Source organism: Ceratotherium simum, chromosome 8 (genome assembly GCF_057802395.1).
Source record: "Ceratotherium simum simum isolate JZ-2026a chromosome 8, ASM5780239v1, whole genome shotgun sequence".
Taxonomy (NCBI): domain Eukaryota; kingdom Metazoa; phylum Chordata; class Mammalia; order Perissodactyla; family Rhinocerotidae; genus Ceratotherium; species Ceratotherium simum.
Genome location: NC_141907.1, coordinates 5,795,089 through 5,811,032, shown reverse-complemented (window position 1 = coordinate 5,811,032; position 15,944 = coordinate 5,795,089). Strand labels below are relative to the sequence as shown.

Below are 15,944 nucleotides of genomic sequence, written 5' to 3'. Positions count from 1 at the left end.
TTTAACATGTGATTATTTTGAAAGATAAGCCAAAAGAAGAAAATAAGGGATTCAGTGATGTCCAGACACAAACATTATTAATGTGTTAGCATATATCTTTCTGGGCTTTTTTTTCTATGTGTAGGCATTTAAATTCTTCCAAAAGTCTGTTGCTACAAAATTTCCATTTTTACTTTGAGTTTTTCTCATTTGCTGTTATCAGAGGATCGTTTCTCCCCAAGTTCTTCTGCAGGGTGGTGCTTTACGGCTGCCTAGCAGTCTCTGACACACAGAATGCCTTAACTGACAAAATCGGTTCCCTCTTACCAGATATTTACATTGTTTCCAATTCTTACCAACCAGAAACAGTGCTGAGGTACTTTTAATATTTGACAAATATTCAGAATAAGATGGAATCTTGAGGTTTTGCTTATTTGTATTTATTTTATAACTAATGGAACTGACCTTTTTGTGTAAGATTACTGGCCATTTGTATCTCCTTTCATATTATTTGTATGTTCATGGCTTTTGCCTACCTTTGTTACATTATCGACACTGTGTTTTAAAGCGTTGCTTGCTGCCGGAGTGAGTAACAAATGTTTAATATGCTCTTCTGCACAAATGCAAGCCGGAGTAGGGAGGGGCTGCCTGGAACTTGCAGAACAATTAGAAGATTCCTGTAATGGCCACCAGGAGTCGCTCTACTCACACTGCTGGGGCAGAGGGGCTGGCTGGAGCACCCAGCCTTCCTGATGCCACTGTCACCCGGCACGTGATCTCAGCTCTGGGACGATAGCCTGACACTGACGTTTTTAAGAGCATGACTTTTAATCTCTCCGTATGAAAGGCCAGGCCACAGCCCCTGGGCTGTCCCCTGCTGTAGCAATCAACAGCCCACATCACCACTGTCTGCTCCTCTATGAGCTTTGAACAGCAGGGTGACCTCTCCAGCCCCAGTGCCCGGCACGGTGCCTGGGACACGGCAGGTGCCCAGCGCACACTCACTAAAAAGCATTCAGACATACCTGCAGATAGGCCTCGCTTCTCTTGCAAACCACAGTCCTTTTAAATTTCTTTTCACCCAGCACCCTGAGCAGAAGCCCCCTCCCCAAACTCCTCCCCAGGTCAGGGTTTGTTCTTGCAGTGGCCCATTCCTTCAGGGACCTGGGCTCCAAGCAACCGGTTCTAGAAACCGTAAACTGTGTGATCCCCGGCAAGGCGTGTGCCTCCTCTGGACTGTGGGGCTGGGGACAGCGACCCCCATCCCTGTGCCAGTGAGGTCTGTTTGGGAAAGTGCCTCGTCAATATGAAGTAAGTACAGTAAGGATGGCCCTCGCCGTAACTCACACTGTGACGCCCAGAGCACGTCAGATACGACCAAGGCGCCATTTAGGGCAGTGGTGCCCCATGACTTGTCATGCTTTTCTATCTGATGCTCACTTCCCTGGGGCCAGACCCTCCTGCTGTTCCCCAATCTCTACACCTCACCTCCGAGCATTCCCATCTTGAGGCGGTCCCCACCGAGGGGAGTTTCCATTTCCCACCAGCAGTACAAAAAAATATCCTCTTAAGGTCATTCATTCACTGAGTCACTCGCTCACCAAGCGTTTCACAGTCCGTGGCCGGGGGCGGGGATTCAGGGCTGAATCTGACCAGGGGGTGATGATGAGGAAGGCGCAGCTGCGGGGCACGGGCAGGCAGGCCTGGCACAGTGAGAATTAGGCCCCCAGAGGTGGGTCCTGTCACCACAGGGGCACAGAGGATGGAACGAGCTGACGTAAGGTCAGGGAAGTCCCGTTGGAGGAGGCGACATTCCTACCGGATAGAGAGAAAGGAGCAGGGGTCTACTGAGCAGCTGAGGGGAGCAGGCAGGAGAAGCCTCTAGATACAGGGAAGCCGCGTGGGCTGGAAGAGCCTGGCATAGTCAGGGACCAGCAGGAGCTCAGGGTGGCTGGGGCGGGTGGGGGGAAGGAGTAGGAGAGGCGGGAGCAGCAGGCGGGAGCAGCAGGGGCCTCGAATGCCGGGGTTAGGAGGTGGAGCTTGACCCCGAGACGATGGGAGCCAGGGGGTTTGCAAGGGGAGATTCTCTGGGGGTTACCAGTCCTCCAGGGACAGGCGCTGAAGACCTGCCCGAGGCTCCTAACCCCTCTGGGTCCTGGCCCCTTGGGAAACACACCATCGACTTTGAGAAATCATGCATGCATGCAGTGCTCTCCGAACTCTGAGCACGATTTCACATGTGCGCAGCCATGGCCATGGCCACTGAGGTGGACGCAGTTCCAGACCAAGACCCAGAGGGGCAACGTCTGGCTTCGCGGTTTCGTTATCAACAGGCTCCAGTATTTTAACTTTAAGATCTCAGGCCACACTCCCCTCAGAGCGTGACCGGCTGGCACCTGTTCTCCCCAGGCCCTCTCCCAGGACCTCTTCCCCTCAAGGTGGCCCTTTTCGACTCCAAGATGCCCCAAGCCTGGGCAGTCAGTCCCTCTGAGAGTAAGACAGAGCTGGTGGACTCTGTCACGCCCTGTGGACTTGGTCCTGCCCCCATTCTAAATAGCAGGGTCCCCAGCAGTGACCTGCAGACTGTCAGGCCCCTCCCTGCCCCCCCCTCACCCAGGTGGTCTTGTCATCCTGTGCATACAGGGGGCTTGTCTTAGGCCCTTCCCAGCCCCTGCACCAAGCACAGGCCCCCGCTGAGCATAGGCACCAAGTGGACACCCGTTAAATACTGACTGTTGACCCACTGACCAGTATTTACTGGAGGAGCAGAGTGTGCCGTTCACAAGCACAGCCTGGGATCAGCCCACCAGGGTGCAAACCCCGCCCCATCACTAACATCTGCGTGACCCTGGGCAGGTTATGGGCCTCTCGATGCCTCCACTTCCTCATCTGTAGAATGGGGATAAAATAGCGCCCCCTCTGCAGGTCGTTGAGGGACTAAATGAGTTGACAACAGATAAAGAGCCTTGGTCACAGCACCTGCTGCAAAGACGCCCTAATAGATGTCAGGGGTTGTTAATATCCACCCAGGCAAAGCGGAGAAGGAGCACAGCAAGGAACCAGGACCAGCGCTTTACCAGCTCGGTAAACAGTTCATCCAGAGAGGTGCTTGTTATGGCTGAACTGTGTCCCCCAAACGTCACATGTCGAAGCAGTAACCCCCGAGTTCCTCACAATGTGACCACTTTTGGAAATAAGGTCACTGCATGTGTAATTAGTTAAGGTGAGGTCATTAGAGTGAGCCCTAATCCAATATGACTGATGTCCTTACAAAAAGGGGACATTTGGACACAGAGCCTGATGTGCAGAGAGGGAAGACCATGTGCAGAGACACAGGGAGAAGACGGCCATCCACGAGCCAACGAGAGAGGCCTGGGACAGATCCTTCCCTCACAGGCCCGGGAAGGAACCAACCCTGCCCACACTGGATATTGGGCTCCTGGCCTCCAGAACTGTTGTTTAAACCCCCCGGTTTGCCGTCCTTTGTTACGGCAGCCCCAGGAAACTACCACGGTACTTAAGTCCCTATTTGATGGATAAGGAATTGAGGCTAAGACATGAAATGACTTGCAAAGCTCACAGGGTTCCCAAGGGCAGGCCAGACTCCAGGCCCCCGTCTCCATCGGGGGAACTGTTAGCGTCTGGCTGCAACAAGAAGCAGATCCCCCTCGCGCCAAGTCCACCTTGAAGGGATCATCAGCAAGTGGGATGAGAGCCCACCTCCCCCGGAAGTTAGGGCAAGCGATGCAAGAAATGCACAAACCATGATAAAATGGATATAGACAGAAGGCCAAGCAAGCCCCTTGCTAATAAAGCTCTCCCAACACGGCTTTTCACAGGCCACCGTCTTAGAAGCCAGAATCAGTGACTGCCTAATGATATTTTATGCTGAAAATGGTCCCGACATTTGCTCCATCTTTAAAGGGCTCTTGCATCCACACTGTCATGGGCGGTTCACTCTGACACCACTCCGTAGATAGCAGGTGCTACCCCCCCATCACCCAGCAGAAATCCACAGGGGCTGCCGGACGTCCCATGTTCACAGGTCATAAATGGGCTGGGAAGCCAAATCCTCTGATTCTCAGCCTCACAGGGCTGAAGGGGCCTGGATCCACCCAAGGGGCTCCAATAATCGAGAATCAGTTGTACCCTCCTGCCTCCCTCCTTGCATTTGGTAAATATTTACCAAGCTCCTTCACTGCCAAGTGCTGTGCTAGCGCTGGGGATGCAACAGAAAATAAAGAGGACGGGGCCTCTCCTGAAAGATTCTGCATTTTGTTGGAAGGAAGCAGAGAATAAATGAATAAATAAGTTTGCAGCATGTCAGGTGAAAAACAAGGCAGGAGAGGGACGGACAGTAACTCACACGGGGCTGCTTTATACAGGGCGGGGTTGTTGCATTTGCACAACCACAAGAGGGTGACACAGGTCCAGAAATGTTTTCCTGGGCTCATTGCCATGACGACCTCCTCCTGCACTTGGGTCTTTCAGGGATGACTACTGAAGCAGCCTAAAGTATCCTTCACCAGCGCTCACTGGATTGTTCACCCAGCACTTGCCCCAGGGAGGCTCTTTCTGGCGCTGAGGACAGTGTACCATCAGGGACTAAGAAGGGAAGCCCAGGGTCCCTGGGAGGCCAGAAGAGGAATACTACCTGAAGGAGGCGAGGAGGAGGAGGCGAGACCTAGCCATCATCTGCCACATAACTGAGTGCCGTGGGCTGAACTGTGTCTCCCTAAAAGATCTGTTCAGTCCTCACTGCCTCCTCCAGTACCTGTGAACGTGACCTTATTTGGAAATAGGGTCTTTGCAGATGTAAATTAAGAGGAGGTCATTCTGGAGGAGGCTGGGCCTCGTCCACCTCACCCGCCCCTGCAGACCAACCACCTGGACCTCGACCTCCACAACCAGGCCAAGGGTCTCAGCCCCCGGGCCAGGAGAACCACACCGGGGGACAGCCCTTCCCGGAGAGCCACTACAGTCCTCTCTGTCCCCCTTGGCCCATCACAGGCCACTGTGATGGGGAGCTGGTGACCACAGGCCCCGTCCACTCCGGGGCCCAGTCAGCCTGTGCTGCCACCAGCAGTTCCCGCAGATCAACGGAGACAAGTGAGTCACGTTTGATCTACTCCAGTCAAGGACGAGCCCTCTGGACAAACAAATGAAAAGAGCAGAGAGAGAGGAAACTGTCACATAAGGCGTGGATGATTCTACCAACAGCCCCCTGGACAACACGAGCTCAGGAAGAGATGACAGCGAAGGTGATGATGGTGACGGTGACAGAAGCCAAATATGATTGCCACTCACACTGTACCAGGCACTGGGTCGAGAGCCTCCCCTGTGCTTTCCCACTTCATCCTCACAGACTAGGCAGCTGGTCTCAGTGTCAGTCCCAGTTCACACTTGGGGACACTGAGGCACAGAAAGGGTTAGTGACCTGCCCAAAGGTATCACAGCTGGCAAGAGGCGGAGCTGCGCGGGAATCGCCGCCGCCTCTGTCCACTTGGGGTCCCCGCCCCCTGAGTGTGAGCACCTCTCCCCACTGCGCGTGGCTCCAGTGTTTAAGGATCAGCAGTTTCTCTTCACGGGCCCCTGCCCCGCAGCCCCTGTCTCCTCCGCTACCCAGCTGACGAGCGGCAGCCCTCTCCCCGTGCTAGACGCAGAACTGGCTGGGCACCACACCTCATGGGCCATTGAGGAAATTTTCAAGAGAATTGTGACTGTGCACAGCAGCCTCCAGCAAAGCCTTGAGAGCAGGAGCCCTGTGGGAGATGCATCTCCCTTGGGGCACTGGAACTTTTAAATGACAAGGCATAAAATGTCCAGAAGGTCACAGATGCATGTCGACAAGGGGCGTGTGAACTGATGGCACACGAGTCACTGAATCCAGCCACTGAGGCTGCCCCAAACTCAAGGACAAACTCTGGCCCCCACATCTCGAGTAAGGGCAGCAGCTTGGAGTCTGATCTGGCCCGTGTCCCTTTGCTGGCCTTGACACTTCGTAGCTGGTGCCCATGGTCAAGTCACTTAACCTCCGGGCCTCAGTTTCTCCATCTATTCAGTGGGATAACAGCACCTGGCTTGCAAGGCTGTTCTAAGAATTCTAAGAGACAAGAACACCACATGTACAAATGTTAGTGGGAGTCTCTTAAATATTTGGTCTTCACTCTTTTTCTGAGCTACAGAGAGTGGCAGTGTACGGGAAGACAGAGAGACTGGAAGATTAGGACTTAAGCCAGCAGCCTAAATGAAAGTCTTACATTTAGGAAAATTACAGGAAGGATTCTAAATGACAACTTCCACCTATACACGATTTATTTTACAAAATTACAGAGAGGTGACAACATTAAATGTACACTGTTTTCCTTTTATCTGATGATCATAACGGAGGAAGAAGGAACAGGACGTGCAGAAGAGCGACAACAGGAGGATAAAGTAGTAAAAAGATAAAATACGGCCACAGATAAACTCATTATTAAAAGGATCCTGGCAGGGTACACGTCATTATCCGGAGAAAACACAGAGCGTTTAAAGTTCTAGTTAATTTGAAATAGATTGTCCGGGTCTAAAGACAAATTTGAATTTTTTTTAAAAATTTTTTGTTTATTGCAGTAACATTGGTTTAAAACATTGTATAAATTTCAGGTGAAATTTGAATTTTTTAAATGAGCAGTCTTCTTTGGGCTGAGGTTGTTCACTGATTTTTCCGTAAATGCAGACTGACCCAGTGGGGGGAAGTGGGATCCGGATCTCTTGAGGGAGCTGAGTTAACTCTGTCTTTTCAGAGAGGCAGCCGGTGCAGGAGAAACCAAGCGCTTTAGACTCACAACAAATTCAGATCCAATTCCAGTTCTGCTTTTTACCAGCTGTGTGACCACAGGCCAATGCACCACCTCTCTGAGCCTCAGCCTCCCCCTACGTGGAGGGGTAGTACTTGTAGCACCTGCCTCACAGTCTTCAGGTGCATTAAGTGAAACAACGCCTGTGAAGACGTCCGGCAGGATGCCCAGCACAGGGCAGGAGTGCATTAGATGTGAGCGTTGACTCTTCCCGTCAGTCAAATGAATCAACAAGTGTGCAGTCTGCCCTCGCCTCCAGAGCTTAAGAAACTGGCCCAAAGTCACAGAGCTAGTCAACAGGAGAACCAGAAAGCGACCTAACCTGTGCGCTTTCTCCTGCGCAGTCCTGGGGACCTCCCGTGCGATGCTGCTCAGGTGAGGGCTACAAGGACACATCCAACCTGGACCCTGCCCGCAAGGAGCTCACAGTCTAAGGAGGAGAAAGGAAGATGCACACACAGCACTGCACGCAGGCAGCTGTCGTCACCTTTGGAGCTGGGAGGGAGGGGGGAAGCAGTGACTGCTCTCGCAAGGAGGGGATGGATCAGGGGAGACTTCCTGAGCACGTGAGGAGGCGCTCACCTAGGATAGGGCCCGGCACACGGCAGGGACTCATTCAATGTTGGATAGATGGACGGACAGGAGGGGGCAGACGATGAGGGGTAGAGAGTGGCTGGTTGGCTCCCTGGAGAGTGGCTGGGTGGAGGGATGGACAAACAGGCGGTGGTGTGAATAAGATGGTGGAGAGACCAGTGGGGAGACCAGTGGACAGAGGAGCCAACAAGCAGTGGGTGAGTGGGAAACAGGTGGATGAGTGGATGAACGGGTGGACGGATGGGTAGTGAGGTGGCTGCCATGCTCAATGGGTGGGTGAGGTTGTACAGGTGGATGGGTAGGACTGGCTGGGTAGGTGGGTGGGCAGGTGGCTGGACGGAATGAAGGACAGATGGTCGGTTGGGGCTGGTGGGATTGGATGGGTGGATGAAAAGGAAGACTGAGGAGTGAAGGAGTCGGTGACTTAACCAAGTGGCTGTATAAGAAAGAAAATCGAAAAATTACTCCTGCCCTGGGGTGCGGCCACTTACCAGGCTACAGTGACCATCAGGGGCGGTGCTGCGCGCTCTGTCCCCCGGGGCCTGGGCTCCCAGCTCCTCTCGCAGGCTCCTGTTTTGCTCGGCGAGGTCCTCCAGCTGGCCCTGCAGGCCGATCTCCGAGAGCCTCAGCCCGTAGATGCGGCAGCGCGGCTCCTCCAGCTGCCCGCGGAGCCGGCGCGCAGTGGCGCGCTGTTCCCGCAGCCGGCGCGCAGCGTCGTCCCGCTCCCGCTGGGCCCTCGCCTGCAGGGCGCGCAGCTCCGCGGCCTCCTCGGGGGCGCGCCGGGGGTCGGCCGGGCCGGGAGATCGGAGGCTGCCCGGGGACGGGACGTCCAGCTCGGCCAGCAGGAGGCCCGCGGCGCGGCAGAGGCGCCGCACGTCCCCCTCCAGCCGCTGCACCTGCGCCCGCAGGACGCGCTCCTGCTCGCGCACCAGGCCCAGCTGGCGCCGCTGGGTCCGCCGGCAGCGCTCCAGGGCCGCCGCCTGCCGCCCCAGCGCCTCGTCCTTGCGCCGCAGCCGCTCCCGCAGCCGCCGCAGCCGCCACCGCTGCCGCCGGGCCGCGCGCTCCTTCTCCAGAACCTACAGGTTGGCGGTGGAGGAGGGCATCAGGAAGCAAGTCCAGGGACACACAGTCGTCACACTGACCCTGCCTTTATTTTCACTTTCGATATTTTGTTCATCATGGATTTTTTGCGTTAATGTTCGCATTAAAATATTGCATCAAAATATTATTTATCTCGACTAGTGAGTTTTTGGGTATCCCCTAAAATTTTACATGGAAAGTGAGTGCCTCACTCACCTCACCCTAGTAGGGGTCCTGCACCCCCGTGAGCTCTCTGAGTCCTTGGAAGGACACTGTGCAGGGGGCAGGATGGGCATCAGCCTCTGTGCCCCAGGGGGCTGCGCTGGGGGTCCCATACTGAAGGCCTCCACATTAGCTTGTGAAGAGCCGCCATCCAGAGCCGGCTGCTGTCCCCACTGCCCCCCGGGGCCCTCCCAGACCTCTCCATTTCCCAGTGCCTAAAGGGTTAATGCCTGGCTGATGACACAGGACTCCCAGTGTCACAGCAGGTGTTCATCCTTGTGAATACACGCCCCCTTCCCCCTCCCCGTGAGTACTGTTACTAGCCCCTTGGGACGCTCAGAAGTGACTTGCATAATAGCACATGGAACCTCTGTGTATCTGACCTTTTCTTCCTCCACTTGGCCACCTACCTGTCCTGAGTACACTCTCCCTGTTCTGAAACCTTGCCCTCCCTGCCCCCCAAGAGCTCTGAGCTGGACTGGGGGGACCCACCCACTGCGAAAACGGGAATCCTTGTCTAACTTTCAGAAATATTTAAGCCGATGGGTGGAACTGCCTGCAAGTTCAGCTCCCTTTCACGGCTGGTGCCTGCGCCGCCGCTTGGCCAGGAGAGCTCGCAGGAGACGAAGCAGACAGCAAGAGCAAAGGTGAGAGGGGGACCTGGGAGCAGCTCCCGGGCTTTGGGGGATGGCTTGTTTGGGGGGATGTGAGGCGGGTAAAAACCGGAGTCCCTGGGAGGAAACTGCTCCTGGTGTGCCCAACAGTGTGAAGCCTGTAGTCAGTGTGCTCGATGCTCCGTGCACAGTGCTCCATCGCCTGGAGGGATCTGCCTTTATCGGCTCCCAGAATGACACAGGTCACTACAGAAATGAGGCGTCTCTGCACGCAAATGCTTGCTGGGAATATGGACAACAGGGCAACACTGACCTGGCAAATGCCAGGAACAAAGGGCAGAGAGCATGCGTTCATGCACTTCTACAAAACTCGCTCCGGAATGCAGACACCTCTATGCAGAGAGATGTAGGGTTAGAGGTTCCAGGCTGGGTTGTGTCTTGACACGAGTACAGCCATGTTTGGCTGTTCCATTGACCTATAGCCACCAGCACACAAAGAAATATAAAGCTGCTTTCTCTGTGGTAGGAACTGGCCCTTCTCCCACTGAGAGAGTTGCAAGTTGTAACATTTCAAGGCTCTTTGGGCATCATAGCACAGGACGGACTGGCCATCTGTGCTGAGCTGGGACGATAACTGGAGAGAACAATGCACGTACACAACTGCTGGGCTCGGATGATAGCCAGGAGGCTCAGTGCACGTACGCCACTGATAACCATTTGTGCATGGGAACACCGAGGCCTGGTGAGAGTCTCACCTGTGGAAGGGAAGTCTTGCCCAGGACGTGTGATTCCCGCCCAGCCGTGTCAATTGAAGGGACTCTCCCGGCAGTGGGGCGTGGATGTTGTGAGTAACCGATCTGATTCTCTTTTCGGTCAACCTGGTGTTTCTCTTTCCGGTTGATTTGTGTCATTTCCCTTCAGTCGATGTGGATGTTTTCCCTTTCCAGTCGAGCTGATGTTTTTCCCTCTCATTATATGACCTATTCGGATCTTCCGCTATCTCAGTTGATGTGGATGTTTTCCCTTTCCAGTTGAGCTGATGTTTTTCCTGCTTATTATTTGACCTATTCGGATCTGTTTGCGGACTATCGCCTTTACTATCCTCTATATAATAAAATATACCTTCCGTCCATTTATTTGGAGTGTAAAGTTTCTTTCACATCTCCAATTGAATCTCTGAACATCTCGTAACAGTTGCCCCTCACCACCTCATGCTCCTCATCTGGAAATGGGGTTTCGTGACAAGGCTTCTCCAGGAGCACACAGATTACACGAGAACGTAATAAAGAGATGCTGTGGAAACGGGCTCAGTCTCCTACAGAGCCGCCGGTCTGTGGGGCCTCTGAGCCCCAACAGCACATCCCTTGCTTGTCACCCTCAGCACTGTGACATCTCGTGATTGCAGGGCTGTGTCCGATTCACCTTGGAAATCCCACAGGGCATGGTTCAAAAATATTTATTGAAGTATCTTCCATGGAGAAATTACATTCTTGACGGTGGAATCCCACCCCCCACCACTATACCTCACATTAAATTCTCCTCTGGACGCTGGTGATGGTGCTGTGAACCATGGAGGAGAATTAGCCCTACTTTCTGCACGTGAAGTTCAATGTCAAGGGAAAAATGCCACTTGCGTGTCTCCCTGGTGTCTCCAAGACTAATTCAATTTAATCGAACTCCTTATCTTTCCCTGCTCCACTTCTATTTCAGTTCATGGCTGAACCAGTGTTTTTCAAACTTTTTGGACTGCTTCCCAAAGAGCGTGCCCCGTTATACACATGCACGCATGGGCAGCTGACACAGAAGTTTCCAGAAACGGCATCCCCTTCGTACATGTGATGGCCCTTTCATATCTCCCAGTCGATTCTATTTTTAAATTGCTGGTTGTGACTCATGGAATAGATTTCATGGCCCACTGACACATGTCACCCTGCAATTTGACAATCACTGGGCTGCACTGCAAGTAGCAACCAGCGGAATCAGGATGCCTCCAGGGATGGGTGGAACCACGTGCAGCTGCCCTCCCAGGCTTGTCATTTCTGCCTCTGCAGAATCTCATAAACTTGTCCTACCCTCCAGCTTTCGCCATCTCTCCCCTGGAAGTTTTTAATAAAAGCTAATAATTACAAAAGCAGCCAGTGTTATTTAAATGCCTACTGTTGTGAGTGTTTTACACATATTAACTCGCACAACAATCCGATAGGGTTGGCACTATGTCATTCCTGTCTCACAGATGAGGAAATGGAGGCCCAGAGAGGTTAAGTCACTTGCCCTAGGTCACACAGCTAGAGAGTGGCAGAGCCGGGGTTTCCCCCGAGGTTTCTGCCTCCAGAGCCCCCCTTCCAGTCACTGCTTCTCCAGTAGCACTGTAACTTGTCCCCCTGCCTCCATCTCTCTCTCCCGTGCAATTAGAATGATATCCCCAGAGCCTGCCTCTGGCCTCCCCTGCTTGAGTCTTCTAAAGTCTGCTCCCCATTGCCTTCAGAATTCAGTCCACACCACGGCCCTGGCAATCTCTGGAACCCTCCTGTCTCACATTCCCTCTCCCTGCCCGCCCACACCCTCTGCTTTGGTCCCAGAATGTTCTTCCACATCGCCGTGCCTTTGCCCACACTGTTCCCCACGTCTGGCATGCCCTTCCCGTGAGGCCCGACCGACACGGCCCAGTATCTTTCCCCTCCCCCTATGCCCACACACACGGTGCCCACACCTCCCTCATGGCACCCAGCATCCAGCTTCGGAGCTCCTTATTTCCTGTCTGTGTCCCCACCTGCAAGCAGCTCCTGAGGGCAGAGACCCTGCACCAGTCGTCTTGTCCTCAGGCCAGAGCTGGCTCCCCTGAGGTCAGGCGCAAAGGCTGCAGAAATGCACCTCTGACCAGAGCCCCCAGGGAGTGCACAGCCCCAAAGGTCACCCAGCGCCCTTACACCCCCGGTGGATCCCAGCAGGAGGAGCCTTAGGAGGCGGACAGGGCAGGATGGGGATCCCGTTGTACAGACGGGGCAGTGAGGCCCACAGAGGCCGCGTGACCTCACCCAGGCCCGGAGGCCCCGCCCCCCCGCTGGAATTCGGATCCTCCACCCCTGCGGGCTGGGCTCTCCCAGGCCGCCTCCTGTCCCCTCAACTGCAGCCGCCGCCACGTCAGGACACGCGGGGGCCCCCCTGGGAGGAGGAACAGTACCGGAAAGAGGGGTCGTACCTGGCTGGCGAGCTCCCCCTGCAGCGCCTCCAGCTCCTCCTGGGCGCGGAGGGAGGCGCTGCGCTCCCGGAACACGCGGGCGCTCAGCTGGTCCACCTTGCGCAGGAGTCTCTGCTCAGACTGCTCCAGCTCCCGGATTCTGCGGCAGTGAAGCGGGAAGGCGCTCACTCAGGATGCCAACGCGGCCCGCGCTTCTCCCAGACGCCGGGTCCACCTTGTTTTCTGTCATTTGGCCAATTTACTATTCTGACAAAATTACATTTTGTAAAACATTCATACATATCTTTTTAAAGATGATCTAAAATACTTCAAAGACCTCTTTTGGATAATAAGTCACCATGCATCAGGAATCAGAACAGCGTTCTCATGCCTGAGCCAGTAATCCTGAAACTAAGAGAGACTGAGCCTGAACCAGACATTAATCCTCACATTACAGCCCTCAGGTGGGCTCTGTTATGCCTACTTCACGCACAAGGAAAGTGAGGATCAGAGAGGCCAGACAACTTGCCCGAGGTCACACAGTATTATAGAGTCCAAACTGTCTGACTTCCAAACTCATGCTTTTAACCTTGTGCTCTGTCTCCTCTGTCACCATGGGTGTTTGAGCTACGTCCATGCAAATCTCTTCTAAGGAAACGATTGAAATGCAGAAAATGGTTTCTTCAATTTAAAAAATTAATCTCTGTATTACCCACAAAAGTGAGAAATTGGAAATGGTTTGGCTGTGATGGTTAGGGGTGGTTAAGCCACATGAAGGCTTTTTTATTATCCCGGGAGATGTTGAAGCTGTGTCACATGTGACGTAATCCCCAGACTGCAGGTGAACCCTGACCGCAGCTCTGTAGGAAGAAGCACGTGGATGGAGGGAAGTCCACTGGGAGAGGAGGAGACGCAGAGACTCGCCTGTCTCCCGCTGCGCCCAGTACCCAAGGCCCTTTAATGTGCCAATCTCGTAAGAGGAACCAGGAAGCGCACGAGAAGCGCATTCACAGCCCACGTGGACGAGCTCTGCACATCCTCACTCCTTTACCCAAGTCCACGCCGGGTGACCTGTTCCTCCAGGACAGACTGCTTCCCTGGGTGAGGACCTAGCTTTGCATCCCTGCTCTGCTGCTTACCAGTCACGGGGCCTAAACTGGGGTCCTTCACCACTATGACCCTCAGTATCTTTATCTGTAAAATAGAGGCGATTGCACCTTGCTTAGAGGGTTGTTATGAAGGTTCAATCAAACGGTGCACTATTATTAATAGTAAGGCCAAGAGGCCCCTGTCCCACTCTAGTTCTGAGGCCCTGGAGGAGGGTCGGGAAGGTGACAGAAAGGAGTGCACCCTCTTGTGTGAAATTATAATCAAGCTCCTTCCAAACTGAACCGGAGGAGTGGCCCCAGGTTAATCAGTCAGAGAGTCATGCTGAGTACCTCCGATGGGTTGTAAAATGCAGTGGTATCTGAATGGGACAAGAAAAGCCACTCTTTTTAGCTTTTGAGACCAACCTGAAACAAGAAAGCTGAGACAATATTTAATTCTGATATTATCCCTATACTTAAACTAAGCAGAAAATGACGAATCTCACTGTGGCAGGCTGAATAATAGCCCCCAAATATAGCCAGTTGCTAATCCCTGGACCCTATGAATGTTACCCTAAAATGCAGAGGAGACTGTAGATGGGATTAAGTTAAGATCTTGCGACTGGGCGGTTATCCTGGGTTATCTGGGTGGGCCCTAACTGTAATGAACAATAGTCCCTCGGGCCGGCCCCGTGGCTTAGCGGTTAAGTGCGCGCTCTCCGCTACCGGCGGCCCGGGTTTGGATCCCGGGCGCGCACCAACGCACCGCTTCTCCGGCCATGCTGAGGCCACGTCCCACATACAGCAACTAGAAGGATGTGCAGCTATGACATACAACTGTCTACTGGGGCTTTGGGGGAAAAATAAATAAATAAAATTATAAAAAAAATAAAAACAATAGTCCTTATAGGAGGGAGGCAGAGGGACACTGACACAGAAGGTGAAGGCCACGTGACCACTGCAGCAATGCGACCACAGAAGCAAGATGCTCTGCTGCTGGCTCTGCAGATGGAGGAAGAGGGAAGGGGCCTGGAGCCAAGGGCTGCAGCTCTAGAAGCTGGAAAAGGCTGGAAGGAGAGTCCCCCCTACAGCCTCTGGGGGGAGCACGGCCCTGCCCACAGCTTGAAGTTAGCCCAGGGAGACAGATTTTGGACTCTTGCCTCCAGAACTGTAGGCACTGAACGTGTGTTGTTTTGAGCCACCACATTTGTGGTAATTTGTAACAGCAGCCATAGGAAACCAATACACCCACAAATATGAAATAGACAATGAAGTGCCATTATTCACTGACTAATGGCAAGATAAAAATATTAATATGCAGTGCTGCAAAGAGTGCTCTGAAACTAGGAGACTCCGTCAGGGAGCAGGATAGATTCTGGGAGGCTGCCTGGGTTCAAGGCCCAGCTCCCCCGGTTCAAGGCCCAGCTCCCCCACGTGGCCGGTGTGTGACCTTGGAGAAGTTACTTAACTCGCCAGCCTCCTGATTTCCCCATCTATAGATCGTGGATAACGCCATTGCCTCGTTGTCAGGATTAAATGTGTTAACACATGTCAAACACGTAACCAGTGCCTCGCACAGAGGAAGCACTTCCTAAGCGGTTGGCTATTATTAATTTTGTTGCATTTACGGTGGAAATGATTATGCAACAATGTTAGCATTATGAAGATGGGAGTGGGGTTTTCTTTCTCAAATTTCTAACAATGTTGTTGCTCTATTTTTATAGTAAATACATTTCAATTTTAACTCTTCAATTGAAGTGACATCCAATGTACACTACCAACCTTTACTATACCCCAGCTAGACCAAACCCATTCTGAAATTAGCCTGAAATCTGTATTCAGAATTGTGCGTTCAAACCCTGGCTTCAGCTCTGAGTAACCCTGGATGATGTATCTCATCCTCTCAGCCTCAGTTTCCTCATCTGGAAAAGGGGATCACATCACTCTACGTGTCACAGGGTTCAAGGGAGCAACGATGGAGGCAGGTGGGGGAGGCCAGCACCGTGGTGCACATGGCAAGCTCTCTGCAAACAGTAACTCCCCTTCTCCTCCACCGCTGCCGTGGATCCAGCCTCCTCTCCTTGCCCCGCTGCTGCAAGACAGTGCATCCGCCCTTCAGAGGACAGAGGATGCAGCCCACATCTCCCCACTGGTGGGGCCAGGGTGCCCTCTCCAGGATGGCCTGACCCCAGGCCTCAGACACAGAGGCCCCTCCTCTCCCCCGCTCGCAGTGCCCCTGGGATCTCTGTCTCTCTCAAATTCCTCCTTTGGCAGGAATTTCCTGCCCCATCTTCCCCAGGCCCACTGACATTCTGATTTTCACCACCAACCTTTCTGGAGAAAGATCTGA

General features: G+C 53.4%; 1 protein-coding gene across 2 annotated transcripts in view; it reads right to left on the bottom strand.

Moving 5' to 3' along the window:
- C8H4orf50 (chromosome 8 C4orf50 homolog) overlaps window positions 1–15,944 on the bottom strand; it is a 58,418-nt gene that overhangs the window by 35,951 nt on the left and 6,523 nt on the right. For both annotated transcript variants that reach the window (XM_087434682.1, XM_087434683.1), the window contains 3 exons: window positions 12,528–12,666; window positions 7,904–8,488; window positions 7,220–7,240 (listed from right to left, as the gene is read on the bottom strand). In XM_087434682.1, the coding sequence (XP_087290808.1) occupies window positions 7,220–7,240; window positions 7,904–8,488; window positions 12,528–12,666 (745 nt within the window). The remainder of the gene's footprint in view (window positions 1–7,219; window positions 7,241–7,903; window positions 8,489–12,527; window positions 12,667–15,944) is intronic.